Here is a 19,588-nt window from a genome sequence, read left to right on the forward strand (position 1 = left end):
AAAAAAAGAAAAAAATAATCACAAAGAACAGGATAAAGAGTGGTCTGCTTACCTAGGACCAAAGCGGCAAGTGGCATAAGGCATCTATAAAATCTTGCAGGTGATATAATTTTGCTTATACAGAAGAAAGGGGTATTTATGAATGCTTTATGCAAAAAGAGAAACAAAAGCAGTACACTTAAGGAGGAAGGTTAAAAAAAAGTCCATGATTATTGGCTATTTAAGAATTTGCTCAAATGACAGGCATGGTTAAAAACTCAATAATCAAAAAGAAATGGACAATAGAAGGCTCAGAAAGAGCTTAGAAGGGCTATGAGTCAGCAATGATGTGTGTGGTTTTTATTCAGGTTATGGAGAAGAAAGGCATTCCAAATACAAATATTCATTTTCCAGTTTAGACAGGAGTAGATTTAGCTACTAGGCCAACCATTCAAGGGAATAGTTGCTATCTCTTCAAAGTGTTAAGTTGTGCTTCTTGGATTTTACGTGATCTTTCAAATCACATTTTGCTTCCATCACACTGTAAGCCTAGTGTTAATAACAAACCAAACGTGACAATGGACTCAGGACACTGATAGAGGTGACACCACTGGCTAAAAGACAGCTGTGGGGAGAAACAGGTTTTGTGAAAAATTTGAAGAGACTTCCTGGGAGGGGGCAGGCAGCACTGTGCTCTTCAGTTACAGAGGGCTAGAAGTAGCAAGGAAGACAGCGGAAAAGCACTATGGTTTTACATACAATCATCCGCTTGTAAAGGGAAATCCGATATGATTGATACTTCTTAGGTTCATCTGCATATAATTCCTCAAAATACTGAAAAAACAGGCACAATGGATATTTGTTTTTGTCTGTATCTTTGAGGGGAATACTATCTTTCAGCAAAATCAATTTTAAAATATTTTAAAACACAAATAGTGAAACTATATATACTCGAAAGGCTCTGATTTGTCACCTTCCATTACCCTTTCATCTTTCTAGTATAGACTATTATAATTACACATGTACAGATGTTTCTTGTGTGGTCAAAGGAAAGAGGCTGTGGCCAGGATGGCATCACTTAGCAGGCCCAGATAAGGCTGTCATTTCCCTCCTCCAGACTCCTGCCTTTTCACTCCCAGCCTCCCCCACGCATGATGCTCACAATTTGCTGCACTCATTTTTTTTTTTTTGCTGCCAGCAGCAGTGGCAAGAATAGGGGAGGCAAATATACTAAAAGTGAGAATAATAGCAATGTTAGCTCGTGAAGTTGGAGAGGCTGGTGGGAAGCTGTGCATCTTCCTTCGCTGAAAGACAGCATGGGGGAGGCCTGTGAAGCCTGTTCACTAGATGAGGTAGAAAAATCATTTTTGTGTTTTGTGTTGGTGGTAGGTAGGTGGGCAAGGTAGAGTTTCAAGAACACTAAGCCCAGGTCTCCTGCTGGGCTTTAATATCCTGCTAAAGTATTTCTTACAGAAATGCACAATTAAGATTAAGAAAACGATGATTTTGAAAAAGTGTATCATTTCCTGTTCTTATGTTTGAATCCATCCTCCTGAATTAGTAGTCAGAATAATGGCAGGAGAAGCAGCTGACCTACAAAGGGTTTTCCCCAAACTCAAATTCATTAACTGGGCTCTATTAGCTTAGAATATAGGGGCTTAGTCTATTTTTTGTATTAGCTATGAAAAATTGCCAAGAAAATTCATATTGCAAACAAGGTTGCAAGGGAAATGTCTGACCAACTTAGTGAAAAAAAGCCCTGGAAATCTGCCACCCAGAAGCATCTTTATTTCATGATTTCACCTTGTATTTTAAAACAATAATTTAAAGCACAGAATTTGTATGCCAATCAATCAACTCATTATATTTTTCAGTATATTCGGTAATACTTAGTCATCAAAGCATTGTTAGTTTAATTTAAGCAACAATATACTTAAGCGTTGTAAAATGACACTTCAAAAATATTTTATGATTCAGAAAAATTTCCCCACAAATTAGTGAGATTTCAGTCACTTTGGAAAACAGCCCACACACTGCCCCCACCCTCCTCCCTCATTCCCACAGCGGAGCCTCATACAGACACACAGACTGTGAAAAGAATAGCTTTGCATTTTGCTTTTAATTCATATAAAAGATAGTTGAATAAATGACACTAGAAAACTATTTGTAATGTAAATTATCACTAATGGAGTAATGGAGGGATAATTCAGATTGTTAAATCTTCAGAGAAAATTCATACTATTTTATTATAGGTCATTAAAAACGTTAATTTAAAAAAGACACAGATCACCATCAATCCTAAACAACTTTTCTCAAAATCAGGCTAGCACTACAATATAGACTTTATATAGAAATGTGAAATTATCACTTTTTAAGGATTTTTAATATAGTAAATATATTTGTCAAAAAACTGTAAATCTGTAATAAAAGTTATTAGGTGACTGAGAGAAAATATTTTTGGCAAAAAAAAAAAAAAAGGAACAAGGAAAAAAGAAAAAACTCGGACTCCATGCCAGGGTTTAGAATCTGACAAGGAAAAAAACAATTTCCTCATTTGTTACACAAGTTTTGTTTAAAATAACAGAAAATATGAACCTGAATCCTAACACACACCTCTCTGGCATGGGAGCTCCATCTAGCATCAACCAAAAACCCCTGTTGGTTTTGCCAACCGCCTTTCTCAACCTCAACTCTAACCATGCTTGTCTGCCAGAGATGGAGCCTGGGATGGCCTCAGTGGCTGCTTGGGGACCAAAGGTAAAGAAGCCTGTCCCCAGTCGCAGTTGTGACAATCACATAACAAACCTCCTAGGATGGCAGAGGATCTGCAGCTGAAATGGAGGAAACAGACCACCTGAGCCTAAAGGCCATCAAAAACCCAGCCTGCACCCAGGTGGTTGTCTGCCTCCAGGGAAGGTCTAAAAGCACTCAGCCTTCTGTGATAAACAGAACTCGTGCAGGTGCCTTTTTCCTTCCTACCAAAGTATTCATATTTTCCTTACTCTGTCTCTGCTGGAGTAAAAGGGGTAACTAATACAGAGGGGTGAGTTTTTCCAGCAAGAAAAAAACCTGTGTTTGATAAAAAAGAAACTAGACTGTCGGGCAGGCTAGGTTAAGGAGCATGTGGACCCGGCAGCCCTCCTTACCAAGTTTTCGTTGGTCAGCCGGGTGATCTCGTGCTGCAGGCTGGCCTCGATGCGGGCCTCTGGGGGCAGCTGCAGGTTCTGGGCCAGCAGCTGCTGCTGTCGGTTGTTCTCCTCCTTCAGGCTCTGGATCTCCCCACGGAGGGCCTCGGCCTCATTCTCATGGCTCCTCTTCTGTGACTGGAGCTGGGATTCCAGGAGCCTGTGGAGACGACACACAGGTCGGAAGGGGAGATAACACCCCAAGTCGCTGCCTAATGGGTATAAAGCATCATGTTCACTTGCAAGAGTAGGAAAAGCAGATATTCTTTAGTATCTATATATCTTCTGGCTTGATTAAAGTCAAGAAACTTAAACAAGAAGCAGAAATAGAAATGGATGCTCTCACATTTGTGTCTTTCTGCATTATATAAAGTTCTCAAAGGCCCTAAGAATCAGCAGAATTTTAGTTCTTTTGAAAGGTTCATAGGAGGCCGGGTGTGGTGGCTCATGCACTCTGGGAGGCTGAGGCGGGCATATCACCTGAGATGACGAGTTTGAGACTGGCCAACACAGTGAAACCCCATCTCTACTAAAAATAGAAAAAATAAGTCAGGTGTGTTGGTGCATGCCTATAGTCCCAGCTACTCAGGAGGCTGAAGCAGAAGAATTGGTTGAATCCAGGAGGTAGAGGTTGCAGCAACCTGAGATTGCACCATTGCACTCCAGCCTGGGCAACAAGAGCAAAACTTCATCTCCCAAAAAAAAAAAAAAAAAAAAAGGGGGGGGGTCATAGGAAATGAGGATGCGAAAAAAAAAAAATCAGTTGAAAAAAACAGCTTTAATTTGCCTTGCATTTGTATTTATAAATTAGCAAAGACAGTACACCTTTGCCACAAAACAACTCTGCACTATAAAGGGCAACATTACAAACTTCCAATCTAACTAAACGTGCCTTCAGAACTACAGAGCTACTAATTCCAGGCAGAGGGTGGGACCAGTTTCCCATTTTTATATTCTACTCCTATTCTGAAAGACAGAAAGGCTGAAACACCACTCCAGCCTTATCTATACAGATTTACCCAAATTCATACAAATAGTTCTGAAATTTCCTACACATATTTTAGATCTGTCATCTTCTCTCTCCCCATAAACTTACATATCAGAAACAGAATCCTAACAAGATGTGGTTTTAGAACACAAATATTAATAGGACCAACAAAGTGGTTATTGCTTCTCCAAGCAAACATACAGTCAGCTGTGCCCACAGAGCAAACCAGGCACTGGCAGTGAGAACACCAGAGTCAGAGTATCCTCCCTTTGCCACGCACCCCTGCTTCTACAGTCACTCTTTTCCAAATGCAAAGTTATGGTTAAGAACTAACTAATGTGAAGAAAGAAAAAACATTCTTTTATTCCAGTCCCTTGGTTGCCAACTGCTGAGAACAAACAAAGCAGAATAAGCAGAAGCTCCTTGAACAAACATTTGAGTATTTTAAAAATTTAATCACTAAAATGGAACTTTAATGAGAGTTCAAAGACAAACACCACTAGAGAGTAGATGAATGTCTGTGTTAGAAAGGTGCTGCTGTTTCAGTTTTATTTTCTCTCCTCTGAACATATTTAACATGTTGAATTTGGGTAATTATTCTGAGCTATAGCAATGCAGAAAACTCTCCTGATTTGCTGTTTCACAAATTTGAATTTCATAATAACCACACAGAGTGCCAAATCATGCATTTCATCTTGCTTTTAGACAGCATGATAATAATACATAAGAATGTAGGCTGGGTGCAGTACCTCACTCCTGTAATCCCAACACTTTGGGAGGCCAAGGCAGGATTGTTTGAGCCCAGGAGTTTGATACCAGCCTGGGCAACAAAGTGAGACCCTGTCTCTACAAAAAATCAAAAAATTAGCTGAGTGTGGTGGCACATGCCTGTGGTCCCAGTTACTCAGGAGGCTGAGGCAGGAGGATCGTTTGAGCCCAGGAGGTCAAGGCTGAATTAAGCCGTAATCATGCTACTGCACTCAAGCCTGGGTGACAGAACAAGACCCTGTGTCAAAAAAAAGAAAAGAAAAGAAAAAAAATGTAGCCACATTGCCATAGGCACATATATCCTGTAGATCTATCTATAGGATATGAGAAGCCACTGTCTAGGTAATAAATCTTAATCTCTTCCCCAATAGTTTGTGCCTTAATTGAAAAATTCTGTTTTTCTTTTAACTCCTGGAACAGAGAGATTCACAAATTTTAGTGTCTGAAGGGGAATGTCTTACATTCACCATGAATCCATTTTAGCTTTAATAGTATCTTGTAGTGAAGGTTTTTTTTTTTTGAGACGGAGTCTTGCTCTGTCTCCCAGGGTGGAGCGCAGTGGTGAGATCTCGGCTCAATGCAAGCTCCACCTCCTGGGTTCACACCATTCTGCTGCCTCAGCCTCCCGAGTAGCTGGGACTACAGGTGCCCGCCACCACGTCCAGCTAATTTTTTATATATTTTTTTAGTAGAGATGGGGTTTCACCATGTTAGCCAGATGGTCTCGATCTCCTGACCTCGTGATCCACCCGCTTCAGCCCCCCAAAGTGCTGGGATTATAGGTGTGAGCCACCATGCCTGGCCAATGAAGGTTTTTAAAGGTGTTTGGACCGGGTGTGGTGGCTGATGCCTGTAATTCCAGTACTTTGAGAAGCTGAGGTGGGCGGATCACCTGAGGTCAGGAGTTTGAGACCAGCCTGGCCAACATGGTGAAACCCCGTCTCTATTAAAAATACAAAAAATTAGTCAGGCCTGTTGGTGCATGCCTGTGGTCCCAGCTACTCGGGAGGCTGAGGCAGGAGAATCAGTTGAACCCAGGAGGCAGAGGTTGCAGTGAGCTGGGATAGTACCACTGCACTCCAGCCCAGGCAACAGAGTGAGACTCCGTTTGAAGAAAAAAAAAAAAAAGGTGTTTGGCTGAATGTTCTCAGTTTTACTGAAAAGCTTTGGACAAATAACACAATTACTAACACTAATTTACCCAAGAAGACAATCAATGCACAAGAAATACAGGGGTGAAAGTCAGGGGCCACTGTTAGTAAGAGAAACAACACATTAATAACATTCCATTTTGAGGAGACAAATATAACCTGTTGGCTTGTTTTAACCCTTCATAAACCAGCCACAGCTCTCCATCCTCATTCAACTCATGGTAATCCAGAGCAGATGATCTTCCATGCAAAAGGAACAACAATGCAAAACACAAAAGGATAGAGGATGGTGATGAGGTGATGATGGTCAACAGCAGCACACAGTATTTCAACATTTTATAAGTGAATAAGACTGTTTTTATTCATTATGAAAACTTTAAGACATTACCACAAAAATTATTTTTGGTTAATTTTTAAAAATGAGTAACATGTAGCATCACATGTAAATGGGTAGAAATTAAAGCAAAATAATCAAGGATGTAGAGTTACTTTTCCTGTAAAATAAGAAATTACTGGAAGGTGAGAAAGAGGTTCTGTTTTTGATGTTTTATTTGGCTAGCAAAGTGATCTAATATATCACATATTATATTAGAGGTTATGACACATACAGAACGAAAATTTCAGCTACTGTCTTTGTGTGGCAAACTTCATATTTTTCAAAATGAATTTTTAAGTCTTCTAGGTAGGAACCTTTTTAACTTAATAAAACATAATTTCCCACATTAAAAAAATCAGTTTTAAAAATTCATATAGCAGTAACATAAATCAGAACACGTCCAAGGTTCTCAGCTTTTATGACATGATTTTTAAAAGCTTTTTCGTGTCAAAAATTAATTGTAGACCTGGAAAAACTGCTATATTAGAGATGTATCACATCTTATTAAAAATATGTGTAATTGGTAATTATGATAATGTTAGTAATCATTTATTTTCTACTTAGAATATAAAAATAATATTTTTGAGTGTTTGCTCAGTGTCAGATGCTGTTCTACATTCTTTCACATGTACTATTTCATTTAGTTTCCCTAGTAACCCAACATAAGTCATTTGCCACATTGCAAAGGAAGACGCAGAGGCTTAAAAGTAAGATACCCATAGAGGTTACACAGATGGTAAGTAGTGGATCCCAGCACTGACTCTGGAGTCCAGGTTCTTACTCCTGCTGTATTGTTGTTATATTTACATAACCCAAATTCCAGGCATTGTCTTCTACTTTACATCTAGAGAGTTCATCTCTCTCTAAAGAATTCATCTATTTACATGGTTTCCACTGTATTATTATATTCTGATGACTTCAAAATTTATATCTCAGTACACACATCTCTCCTGGCTACAGATTTATATATTCAACTGCCTAATATACTTCTTTCTCTGGATGTTTTCCCGGCTCCTTAAATCCAATATGTATAAATCTACTGATGACCTTCACTGTGTATTTCCCCACACTCCAGTCCCACGATCACAAAAATGGTATCACCACATCTAACCAAGATAGCAGAAACCACGGAGTCGCCTTCAGGCTTCTCTATCCCTTGCCCACACATCCAATAAACCAAACATTTTTCTGACCTCATCTTCCTATGTATCTTTCAAAACGTTCCATTTATGTCAATCCTAACTGGTACCCGCCAAGCCCAAGTCACCATAATCATTGGGTTACAGGCTTACTCTCTGGTCTTTATGCTTTCAATTTTGTTCTACTGCAATCTATTCTCTAACATAACAGCCAGGGCTAGCTTTCCAAAAATCAAATCTCATCACACCATTCTCCTACTTAACACCTTTCAGAGGATTCCATTATCTTTAGAATAAAGTCCAAACCCTCTCAGCTGTCTCCCCAGCAGCCTATAACCTCGGTGAGAGTAGGAACCGCATTTATCTTGCTTATTACTGTATTCCCAGTATGTGGTACAGGGTCTGACATGAAGTAGGCACAATGGTGATTGAATTGGTAAGTGGATGGAAGAACAGTGTGAGATAATACAGTTCTTTCTATATTAACACATTCTTAGATATAACATATGTTTATAATTTACACTGATAAATTAAAATTCAAGTTTAAGCAAATACTTTTATAAGCATTCTCCACCCTTGTCCATAAAAGAAGATAAGTACAGTCATCCTTCAATATCCATTGGGTTCCAGGTCCTCCCTTGGATAGCAAGATCCACAGATGTTCAAGTCCCTTATATAAAATGGCATACTATTTGCACATAACCATGTACATCCTCCACATACTTTAAATCATCTCTAGATTACTTACAATACCTAAAAATTTGTAATATGTAATCTCTAGATTACTTATAATACTCTGTAAATCGTTTCATTTTAAGAAATAATGATATGGCCGGGCGTAGTGGTTTATGCCTGTAATCCTAGCACTTTGGGAGGATGAAGCAGGTGGATCACCTGAGGTCTGGAGTTCGGGACCAGCCTGGCCAATGTGGCAAAACCCCGTCTCCACTAAAAAAAAATACAAAAATTAGTCAGGTGTGGTGGTGGGCGCCTATAATCCTAGCTACTCGGGAGGCTGAAGCAGGAAAATCGCTTGAACCTGGTGGGGGCGGAGGTTGCAATGAGCTGAGATTGTGCCACTTCACTTCCAGCCTAGGCGAAAGAGGGAAACTCCATTTCAAAAGAAAAAAAAAAAAGAAAGAAAAGAAACAAGAAAAATGTCTGTTCATGTTCAGTACAAATGTAATTTTAAAAATATTTTCCATTCTCCATTGGTTGACTCCACAGATATGGATCCAATGGATATTTAGGGCTGACTGCACCTTACTTTATGTATGGCAATATTCTTCAGTTTATAAAGTATTTATGCTTACCAATCCTGAAACTATCCACCAAGAGACCTAGACCAATAGACTAAGGCTTTGCTGGAAAGAAGGGTAGTAGTAAGGCCAAGGGGAATTCCAGATATGAGCCTTCATTCTCCTACCCTAGAAGTCATGGTGCCCTTTTAGAGTTACATGGCCAACACCAAGTGATTCCAGATACCTCATCACTCCTCTTCACTCTAAGTTTCAACTACTGAAAACTGCAGTTGCCCCTACAAACCTTCACAAATAACCATCCTGAATAACAAATGATAGTGACTACCTAAGACAGTACAACCTGAGCAGGTGGTTTTCTTCTCAAGGCAGCCCCTTAAAGCTAAGACATTAAACATTTTAAAAATCTTCCTTTGATTTAAAGCATATTTTCCCTGATACCTTTTGTCAATACTATTACCTTATATTATAAATGAAGATCTTAACTAGAAATACATTGGAAACCTTGGATTCCCTTTGAAGGCCAGTTAATGTCTAATATAAAGGAATGTATAAACACTTTTACTGTGCAAGAGGCTGGCTTGAAGGCTAAAGATCAATACAATTAAACCAAAATGAATAAAAGAAGGATCAACTTACCTGTTTGTTTCTTTCAAACCAATGTATGCTTGTGCTATTTCACCTTTATCTTTCATTTTTTGTACATCTTCCAAAAGTATTGTGGAATCTGTCATTGTATTCTGAGGGGGGAAATAACACACTTATGCCTTAAGATTCAATTCAAAAGCTTTGGACATATAACACATTTATTAGGTATAATTGGGGGGCAGGGGTTATGTGCTCCACCACACCTGTGACCCACCAAAGCATCAGCCCCAACCTCATGTAACTGCAGAGGGGAGCTTGGCCCAGGTAGTTAAGAGAAAGGTACCTTCAGTTTTTCTCCTGAGAAACACTAGCACTCTACTACAAAGGTGGGAAGATTCTAGAGTGCCACAGCCCTGTAAATAAAACCACTGATGGGCCATATATGTGTTTTACATTATGTGAAAAAAAATATATATATAATTTTTATAAAGTATATAATATAGTATATATACAGCATTAGAAAAATAACAAGGCACCAATTTAATGGAATGTACAAAGCCATTCTTTCTACTACTTTTTGACTAGTTACAATGAAGCAGATGCCCCAACAAAACAATGAAAGTTTGACATAAAGTTCACTTTTTCATTAAAAACTCAGAAAAAGAAGGTAGTATCCAGATTATATGCTTCAGCAAAATTAAGGTTTTTTTTCTCACATTCAGTTCTTTTTTCCTCTAGTATAATATAACATAGTACTTAAGCTTTTGAAATAAACATCTGGCAGGTCAGAATTATTAATGATTTTATATAAAAATAACTTTTTTGCCAACATTTTAATTTTCTTTTTAATTTTCTCCTTTTAGTCAAATCTGTCTGACAACCAATGTAAGTTCAAAATCTTCTATTCAGCTACTCTATCTTTCCAGACAAGAGTAAGAGATAAGAATCACTGCTGTGCAAACCACCATGGAACATGTATACCTATGTAACAAACCTGCATATTCAGTACATGTATCCCAGAACTTAAAGCAAAAAAAGAATCCCTGCTCTGTAGACTCTAAAAAAATAATATACTTCAGAACCCAATGGCTTTGTCTAAATGGAAACATTTCCACATAAAATTCAACTCAAAAGCTTTTGGACCACATATTTGTCTAAATAGTATACGTCTGATTCTTTAGTAAACATGATCTAAGCTCAGGCCTTGCAATGAAACAGACTTAATAAAATACACTTCAAATACCATGATCTTAAAGACAAGTTCCAAGATAACTTTAATGCCAACTACAGACTTACAAATGCTTGTTTCTGAATTTCAATGTGCATTTTAAAAATCCTTCAAAAAAAAATACCACTTTTCTCTTAATGCTATCCTTTTGTAAGTTTGTAAACGCTTCCTCTGAGAAGACCAACCATAATCTCACAAAATATACTAATAAATAGTTTACATTTTACTGAATTTTAAAAATCTTTCCCATTAATACCACAGAGTATTTTTTTAGCTATATTTTATAAATATTTTAGTACCTGTTTTACAGAGAGCTTCTTTTTTCTCTTTCTCTGAAAGGAATAAAATCTTTCTGTTTTATAAAGGGCCATACTCAGATTTTTAAGATCCATAAGTAATAACTTTCAAAGACCCGATTGTTTACATCAAATAATGCTATCTGTGTGCTCTGATGTCTCAGGACTTACACAGTATGGTTTTGAACTTTTAGCAAATGAGGTAACTTGATCAAATTAGCTAATCCAAGACAAGAAAGCCTTCTTAGTATGCTTCTCTCCTGGGTAGTAAGTTCTTCCCTCATTCTGCCTACCTTAGCTAAAAAGTGGCACTTGGGGAATGGGTTCAGACTTGGGCTACATACAGCATTTAGGAAGTTCCCGATTCACTGCTCAGACTTTGTCTCTCTCAAGCCTGTAACCAGAAGTTCTAAAAGGGTTTTGCTATATAGGAAAATCCCAGCAATATCTGTCACTCAGTATAAAGAGAAACAAGATATGGTAGAGAAATCTGACTTTGCAACCTCGTCACGAGCCACTTTTCATTCTAGCTGTGGACTCTACACTCAGGGAGATGAAAGTGGCAGCAAAGAATAGTGTGCTCAGCTCCTCAGGCTTCTCTTCACCCTTAGCCAACAAGCCTGCCACTGGTAGATATCAGAGCTCAGGAGAGCCTGTGCTTCTGAATGTACTCCAAGTTAAGGGCTTCCCTCCCCAGCTTCTGGATGGCCTACCAGAACTACGGCAATCGGTCATAGAGCTGCCTATAAATCAGAAGTCATGGGGACCAGACTGGAGCCTACTACAACCACTGTTTCCCTACTGACTTCCCAAATCAGAAGGAGTCAAATTGGAAATTCACTTATAAATATCAAAATATCAAAATAGACTTGGTCAGAAAGCATCAATTGCCTTTATTGGGGGATATCTGTAAACTAAAGTTAGGATTAAATAGAAGTATTTACTAAAAAAAAAAAAAATGTATAATTACCTTGTCATCCTGAAAATCAGAAGTCAGCAAGCACAAAAAACAGAGAAAACAATAAACCCTTAGTTTCATAAATAAATGTCATCAGAGTCCCTATCATAACAGATAAAAGCTAATTTAAAAACAGCCATGAGTTGTTTCTCTAAAATTAACTCTGTAAATACATTAACATTCCTGGAGCTATCATAAAACAGACACTAATATATATTTATGTGTTGACAACTTCTATTTCCAGGAACAAGTTTGAAATTCTTTTAAAATTGTTTTGATTTTTCTGGTTATAAAATATCTTTGAGTATGGGAGAGAATGACCCTCCTGTTAATGTATGTGGGTGAAATTCTTATCACAGGTCTGTGGAGTTAAAGTTATGTCCCCCACAGGAAGTCATTTGTCCAAGGGAAGATTCCTAGAATACTCTAGAGGTGGAGCCAACACACAAGACCTGCTTGGGCCGGATCATCCCCTAGCTCTCAGGGTGTTGCTCATCACTGCCCTGCAATGGAGTGGTGACATGATGGGTCTCTCAGACTAGAAACTGAGAGGGACAAATAGCCCTGGGGAGTCTGGAAGATCTTAATTAGTGTCACGGGCATTTCTCCTAGGAGGGGACATGAGTGCTGCCATGTTTAGGCTGGGAGCTGAGCGAGCCGGTACGTCAGTTGGACAGGGTCAGCCCATTAGGGTCACGAGAGTAGCTGTCACATGGGGTACGTGAGCTGGACAAGGGAGAATGTGTGATAGTAGAACTATGTGCTCTGTTAGCTGGATTGTTTTTATGTCCTTTGCTTCATTTCTCTTTTCCTTTCTCTTGATTTTTACTAAAGTTTCTTGTGAGATTACCACATTGCAACCCCATAAATATATACAACTATTATTTGTCAATCAAAAATTTTTTTAGAAAGAATACTAATTTGTCTCAACAGAACTACAGAAAGGAATCTGGATTTTGGACTCTGCTCAACCAAGACTGCAAGCCTTGTTTTCTGAGGCCCAGCCACAGTGGTAGCCAAGGGAACCAACTGAGACAGCCCGGGGGTGAGGTGCGACCTATATGGCCAAGTCAAAATGGGGTCTCTTCTCATTTCTGGCTTGAGGTGTTAGTGATTATTATTATTATTGTTATTAGTTTTTGAGACAGAGTCTCACTGTGTTGCCCAGGCTGGACTGCAGTGGCGTGATCTCGGCTCACTACAAGCTCTGCCTCCCGGGTTCACGCCATTCTCCTGCTTCAACCTCCTGAGTAGCTGGGACTACAGGTGCCCACCTCCACGCCCGGCTAATTTTTTGTATTTTTAGTAGAGATGGGGTTTCACCATGTTAGCCAGGACGGTCTTGATCTCCTGACCTCGTGATCCACCCGCTTCAGCATCTCAAAGTGCTGGGATTACAGGTGTGAGCCACTACACCTGGCCTGTGATTTGTTTTAAAGTAAGAAAGCCCATTTCTCTATATAACTCCCCTACTACTGGAATTTTATTTCCCCAAATTAGTCAAACATCTTGGTTTTAGAATTTGATATTTTTTGGACGAGTGTTGATCTCAGGTGTGAGTTGCCTTCATCAAGTCCAAACATACATGCCAGGCACAGTATCTAAACTGCATGCAGAAATACCATTTCTAAGAGGAGTACTCTCAGATTTTCAGGCATCCAGCTCATTATATATCATGGATATTTTTTATATGACACACCAGACAGTTGGGACCCTTGATTGCCTCGAGTCCTGTAGATGCTCTGCTGCATGCACAAGGGCAGGGAGGCAGGCCAGGTTTTCAAGATGATCACTCAGATTCCCTCTGATGACAAATGACAGAAAGGCCCATCTCTCATCAGCATATGGCAGCGCTGGGTCTCAAATGAAGGTAGGGAAGGACTTCAAAGGGCCATCTATATCCTCAGGGCGGGAGTCCTTTCTGTTGAATCCTGAAACAGCCCCTCCCACTGGGACAGCACCCCCTACTAAAGAGAACTGCCTGAAGTGAGCAGAAATCATCTCCATGTAACTTCCACTCACTGATCTCACTTCTAACCGGTTCATCTGTTATTTCTCCAACTAAACAACTATTTTCGGCAAATGACTTTAAAGTTGTATTTAATGCCTTCCCGCAGTAAGAAAATTTAGAGAGTTTTGTATTTAATAAAATTTTATTTTAGATCAAAATTTATTGTGGCCAGATTACTACAAAAAGATTAATTTTAAAACTCATGAGAGATGAAACTTTGATGATCATTTGGGATTCCCCTTGCTTTTTGCTCATTCCAATTTATGCTTACAATAGTTTTAAACAACACTGGGATTTTTTTTTTTTAAATGATGAATCCTCAATTAGATCAAAAATGCGCTTAAGTGTTTGCTGCACTATAAACTGGAGGGAAAGGATAAGAAGACATGGAGGCCAGTCCCCGAACACCCAGTTTAGTTGTGTGCTTGTGCTTACCTTGGGTTGGATGGCCTCTTTCTGGCTCACCAGTTGAGACCTTAAGATGAGGACTTCTTCCTTGCGGACATCAAGCTCCTCACTCACAGAGGTCAGCTGCTCCATGAGGACACGGTAGGCAGGTGCACCTGGGGCAGTCACCTCTGGTGCACTTTTCTCACTGAGGGCCTTGCGCAACTCATTTAGCTCATTCTTCAGTTTTTTGTTTTCTGATTCTAGTTCTTGACGCTGTATGAAAAGACAAAGAAAAGTTCATTGCTGTCATCCTCAACTTTACATTGGATGCTCAAACTTCTCCCAAGCTGGTAGAAGAATTCTGCTGAAAAAGTTCATCAGAATTACCCTAGTGAATGGCTTCCTAGGTTCTGCCAGGAGCTCTGCTCTGCAAATTAAGGAAGTCTGACATCAAGTAGAATTGAGCAATGTCAATGGAAGTTTGCTTCATCAACCCAAATTCCAGAGTTAAATGTATTCTGGCCTGCCCAGGGTGTGTTCACTGGCATGGAGAGACTGCTGAGACCCAAGGGGCGAGTTTAGCCAGTGCTATGGAGCCCAGCTTTTGTTTGTAGATAAATATACGGGAAATCTGAGGGTCCAGCTGACCAGGATATTTCCAACGAATGAATCAGATGGGTGGATCCCTGAAATCTTTAGTAGTCTCCTCTTATTTCCTTTATAAAGCAGAATGGAAAGACTATTGAAATGTTAGGCTTTAACTTCTAATTTAAAAAATTTACCATATCGTTCAAACTGGTAAAACTCCCTTTAGTGTCTAAATGACAATAAATAGTGCATTATTCAAACTTGTTTTCTGTGTGACATTGCGGGCGGAGCCTTGGGAGGCAGGAGGCAAGGCTGAAGGCCTTCCTCCAGCCACCCAGAAAGATATGCACATCCTCATTCCCGCAATATTTCATGTCCTACCAGCCAGCCCCTGCCACCAGTTAGTGCCGCCCACTCCATGTTCAGTTCAAACAATGGCAATAGGAACCCAGAACAGAGTGACACTGACACTAGAACACAAGTGTCACAAGATGCTGGTTGGGAAACACAGATGTAGACAGGCACTTAAAAGCACTATGGTGCCTCATTTAGCACAGGACACATGGCCTGATGATACTGAAACACTTGTGTATAAACACTGAATATTTTAGTTTCTTCCCAGAGACAAAAGCTTAGATTTGTAGCACCATATGGGTCCTTTCAATGTGTTACGTTAAAACTATTTAGGCTGGGCACGGTGGCTCATGCCTGTAATCCCAGCACTTTGGGAGGTCGAGGCGGGCGGATCACAAGGTCAGGAGATCGAGATCATCCTGGCTAACACGGTGAAACCCCGTCTCTACTAAAACTACAAAAATTAGCTGGGCATGGTGGTGGGCGCCTGTAGTCCCAGCTACTCAGGGGGCTGAGGAAGGAGAATGGCGTGAATCCAGGAGTCAGAGCTTGCAGTGAGCCGAGATCGTGCCACTGCACTCCAGCTGGGGCAACACAGCGAGACTCCATCTCAAAAGAAAAATTAAAAAACTATTTAAAGTCCTTCTTTTTTCTAGTTTAAGAATATATAACCCTTTATTTCATGAATTAATCTATTATTTTGTAAAAATGAATGCTCCCTCCCATCCCCGTTCTCCCACCAACTGATAATCAGATTCTTATTGCTCATTTCTGCAACAGAAGACACATAAATGTCATTACTTTGATGTGTAAACTACAAATGTTTCCCAAATTTACTGTGTATCAGAATCACCTAGAGGTCTTGTTCAAACACAGATTGCTGGGGTCCACCCTCAGAGATTCTGATTTAATAAGTTTAGTAGTGTGAGGCCTGAAAATTTGCATTTCCAACAAGCTACCAGGTGACATTGATCCTGCTGGTCCAGGGACCATATTTTGAGAGCCACTAATCTAATGCTTTGCGAATCCAGGCTTCATTCATACTACAGAGAATGTTTTTATTCATTCATTATTGTGTGAGGTAGGAGAAGATCTGGAGAGCAGATTCCTACTTCTATGTCTGGTCTGCCCCATCACACCCAATCGGATCTTTATAGTGGCCGATGCTACAGTCCACGTCCTTTACTACCACAGCCTCGAATGGCAGCTACTTCTCCTGTTCCTGTTTAGACTGAAGTATAGCTTATATGAAATGGAATTTATAAAAAGAAACAACAAGAAGTAATGTGGAATAAGGCTGAAGCTAGGGCCTCTGGTACAACCTCCAGCCCTTAAGGATGTTCTCTGAGAAAAAGAGAGGCTCTGAGTGGGCCTCTTGCCAAAACAAAATATTCAAAGTCTTGAGCAGAAACTCCCCATTACCTTGAGTGACTCATATTCCAGTTCTGCACCTCTAATTTGTGGTCTTTCTTCTTCCTAGGGAAAAGTTAAAGTAAAAGTTTTATATTTTAATCGTCACATTTTTACTCTTAAAATATTTACTTGCTCTACAGAAAACAGGGAAGAGAGTTTAGCCCTCACTATTTTAACCAAGTGCTGCTTGGATAGGCTGGGCTGAGTCCCCAATAAGGAAAAGACTGCTGAAATGGACATAAAGCCCCGCCTCAGCTCTGCGGATGGGCTGTGCTGTGCACCTTGGCCTTGCTGCGGAGCACCTGCTCCTCCTTGCGGTCCAGCTCATCCTGCATCACCTGCTTCTCCTGCTCCAGCTCTGTGACCCGCTTTTGGAGCTTAAGGAACAATGACATGTCCAGAGGTACCTTCTTCTCACTTGGCTCCTAAACACCAGGAATCATAAGATGGTCAAGACAAGCCAGAAGACATAAAAGTCAATGAGAAAATGACAAATAGTTCAACGGAAAAATAGGCAAACTTACAGAATAAGAAATACAAACATCTAGAGAATATATTTAAAAAATGCTCAACCTAGCTAACAATGAGAGAAATGCAAATTAAACAACACTGAGCTGCTACTTCTCCCCTATCAGATTGGCAAAGACTAAAAAGATTCGTGATGCTCTGTGTTAGCCACAGTGTCTCACATGATATTGGTGGAAGTAAAGGTAGGCCTTTGAAAAGGGCGATTTTGCTGAACTTACTACAATTTAAATGTGCATACCTTTAACCTAGCAAATCTACATTTAGGAATTAATCCTACAGAAATACTTACACAAGTATATAAAAATATATGGAAAAAGATATTCATTGCAGCATTTTTTTTTTGTAATTGCAAAAAACTGGCAAGAATCCGAATGTCAGTCAATAGGACAGTTGCTTAAATAAATTACGGTATAGCCAAACTGTGAAATATTTTTTAGCTGTTAAAAAGAATGAAGTAGGTGGGGTATGGTGGCTCATGCCTGTAATCCCAGCACTTTGGGAGGCCGAGGCGGGTAGATCACAAGGTCAGGAGCTCAAGACTAGCCTGACTCCAACATGGTGAAACTCCGTCTCTACTAAAAATACAAAAATTAGCCAGGTATGGTGGCACGCATTAGTAATCCCAGCTACTCATGAGGCAGAGGCAGGAGAATCGCTTGAACCCAGGAGGTGGAGGTTGCAGTGAGCTGAGATCGCACCATTGCACTCCAGCTGGGGCAGCAGAACGAGACTCCGTCTCAAAAAAAAAAAAAAAGAATGAAATATATCAACATGAGCAGATAAATATGTCTTAAAGTATTACATGAACACACAAACTGTAGGACAGAAAATATACCTTGCTTTTGTTAATACAACACAAACGCATGTGACTTGTAAATGTATACCTAGCACATGCATATAAAAATTTGGAAGGCCATCAACGGTTATCTTAGAGGACAGAATGTACTATGGGAAAGTTTCATTTCTTTACGTTGTACATTCCTATATTTAAATTGTTTACAATGGGCAGGTTCTACATTTGCAATCAGGAAGAATGATTTTTGAAAATATGAAATGCCAGCATAAATATATTGAGATCACACAGAGAAAACTGAAATCTGAAAAACCAAAACATATACACTCAGCCCTCCATATCCTTGGGTTCTGCATCTGTGGGTTCCACATCCTCTCAGACTCAACCAAGTGTGGATCAAAAATATTCCAAAAAAAACCTCCCAAACAATAAAAATAAAAATGATTATCACATTTTTACTGTTAGAATACTTACTGCCTCTTCAGAAAACAGTGAAAAGAGTTTAGCTCTCACTACTTTAACAAAACGTTGCTTGGTTAGGCTGGGCTGTGTCCCCACTAAGAAGAGACTCCTAAAATAGACATAAAGCCCAGCCTTGGCTCTGCAGATAGGCCTGCACTGCGCACTTTGGCTTTTTATTACAAATACACAACAATACAGTATAATAACTGTTATACTGCATTGTTTACATAGCATTTATATTGTCTTAGGTATTACAATATGCTGTATTTGTCTTAGGTATTAAATAATGTTTTATTTAATTATATATTTTCTTAGGTATTAAATAATGCTATAGTTACATAGCTTTTCTTAGGTATTATGAGTAACGTAGAGATGACTTAAAGAATATGGAAGGATGTGCACAGGTTATATGTAAATACTACTGCATTTTATATAAGAGACTTGAGCATCCTTAGATTTCGGTATTCATGAAAGTCCTGGAGCCAATCCCCTGTGGAAACCAAGGGATGACTGTATAGTTTTTAATAAACTGAAGAATAACCTAATAACATTTTAAAAGTGTGTCAACTGGTTCCAAAACAGAATCACAGTGAGACCTACTAGGATAAATAAAGGTACACTAATTCAAGCTTAAAAATAATGGAAACAACTAACCATCTTTATGGAAGTTGTGGGTGCCATAATTGTTTTAACATGTTTACTTAAGGTTTTAATTTTTAATGAGGTAAGGAGAAATAATTGTACTATTAGAATTAATGTAGAAGAAGATAAAGAGTCCCTTTGTTAGAGAGACAGAAGTGAGGATGGAGGAGCAAGAGAATGGCAGCAATCATTTATTTAACTAAATGGTCAATGTATAATTATTAAATGATTGGCAAATCTACCCAATTGTTTAAAAAGAGAATATTTACTTTTGCTTTTCTGATATGAGAGAATAAGCTTTTACAGAAAATTTAGGAAATAAGAAAAATTCAAAGAAGAAAAACACGCCATAATCCTATCTCCACAGAAAAACTATAATTTTTTCTTAGTCTTTTTCTCTATGCATCTATAGATTTAAAGAATTAGAATAATATTGTCATTATAATTTTATATGATCTTTTAAACTTGGCATTGCATTGTTTCCCAAATTTA

General features: G+C 39.1%; 1 protein-coding gene across 5 annotated transcripts in view; it reads right to left on the reverse strand.

Moving 5' to 3' along the window:
* MYO5A (myosin VA (heavy chain 12, myoxin)) overlaps positions 1 to 19,588 on the reverse strand; it is a 160,700-nt gene that overhangs the window by 47,920 nt on the left and 93,192 nt on the right. Inside the window, exons 25-32 of one of the 5 annotated variants that reach the window (XM_011928634.1) lie at positions 16,953 to 17,096; positions 16,681 to 16,734; positions 14,362 to 14,589; positions 11,928 to 11,936; positions 9,485 to 9,585; positions 6,231 to 6,311; positions 3,126 to 3,324; positions 739 to 813 (exon numbers count right to left, since the gene is read on the reverse strand). In XM_011928634.1, coding sequence (XP_011784024.1) covers positions 739 to 813; positions 3,126 to 3,324; positions 6,231 to 6,311; positions 9,485 to 9,585; positions 11,928 to 11,936; positions 14,362 to 14,589; positions 16,681 to 16,734; positions 16,953 to 17,096 — 891 coding nt within the window. The remainder of the gene's footprint in view (positions 1 to 738; positions 814 to 3,125; positions 3,325 to 6,230; positions 6,312 to 9,484; positions 9,586 to 11,927; positions 11,937 to 14,361; positions 14,590 to 16,680; positions 16,735 to 16,952; positions 17,097 to 19,588) is intronic. The other 4 variants (XM_011928636.1, XM_011928635.1, XM_011928637.1 and 1 more) reach the window with 4 other exon arrangements.

Source organism: Colobus angolensis, unplaced genomic scaffold (assembly GCF_000951035.1).
Source record: "Colobus angolensis palliatus isolate OR3802 unplaced genomic scaffold, Cang.pa_1.0 Scaffold78, whole genome shotgun sequence".
NCBI lineage: Eukaryota > Metazoa > Chordata > Mammalia > Primates > Cercopithecidae > Colobus > Colobus angolensis.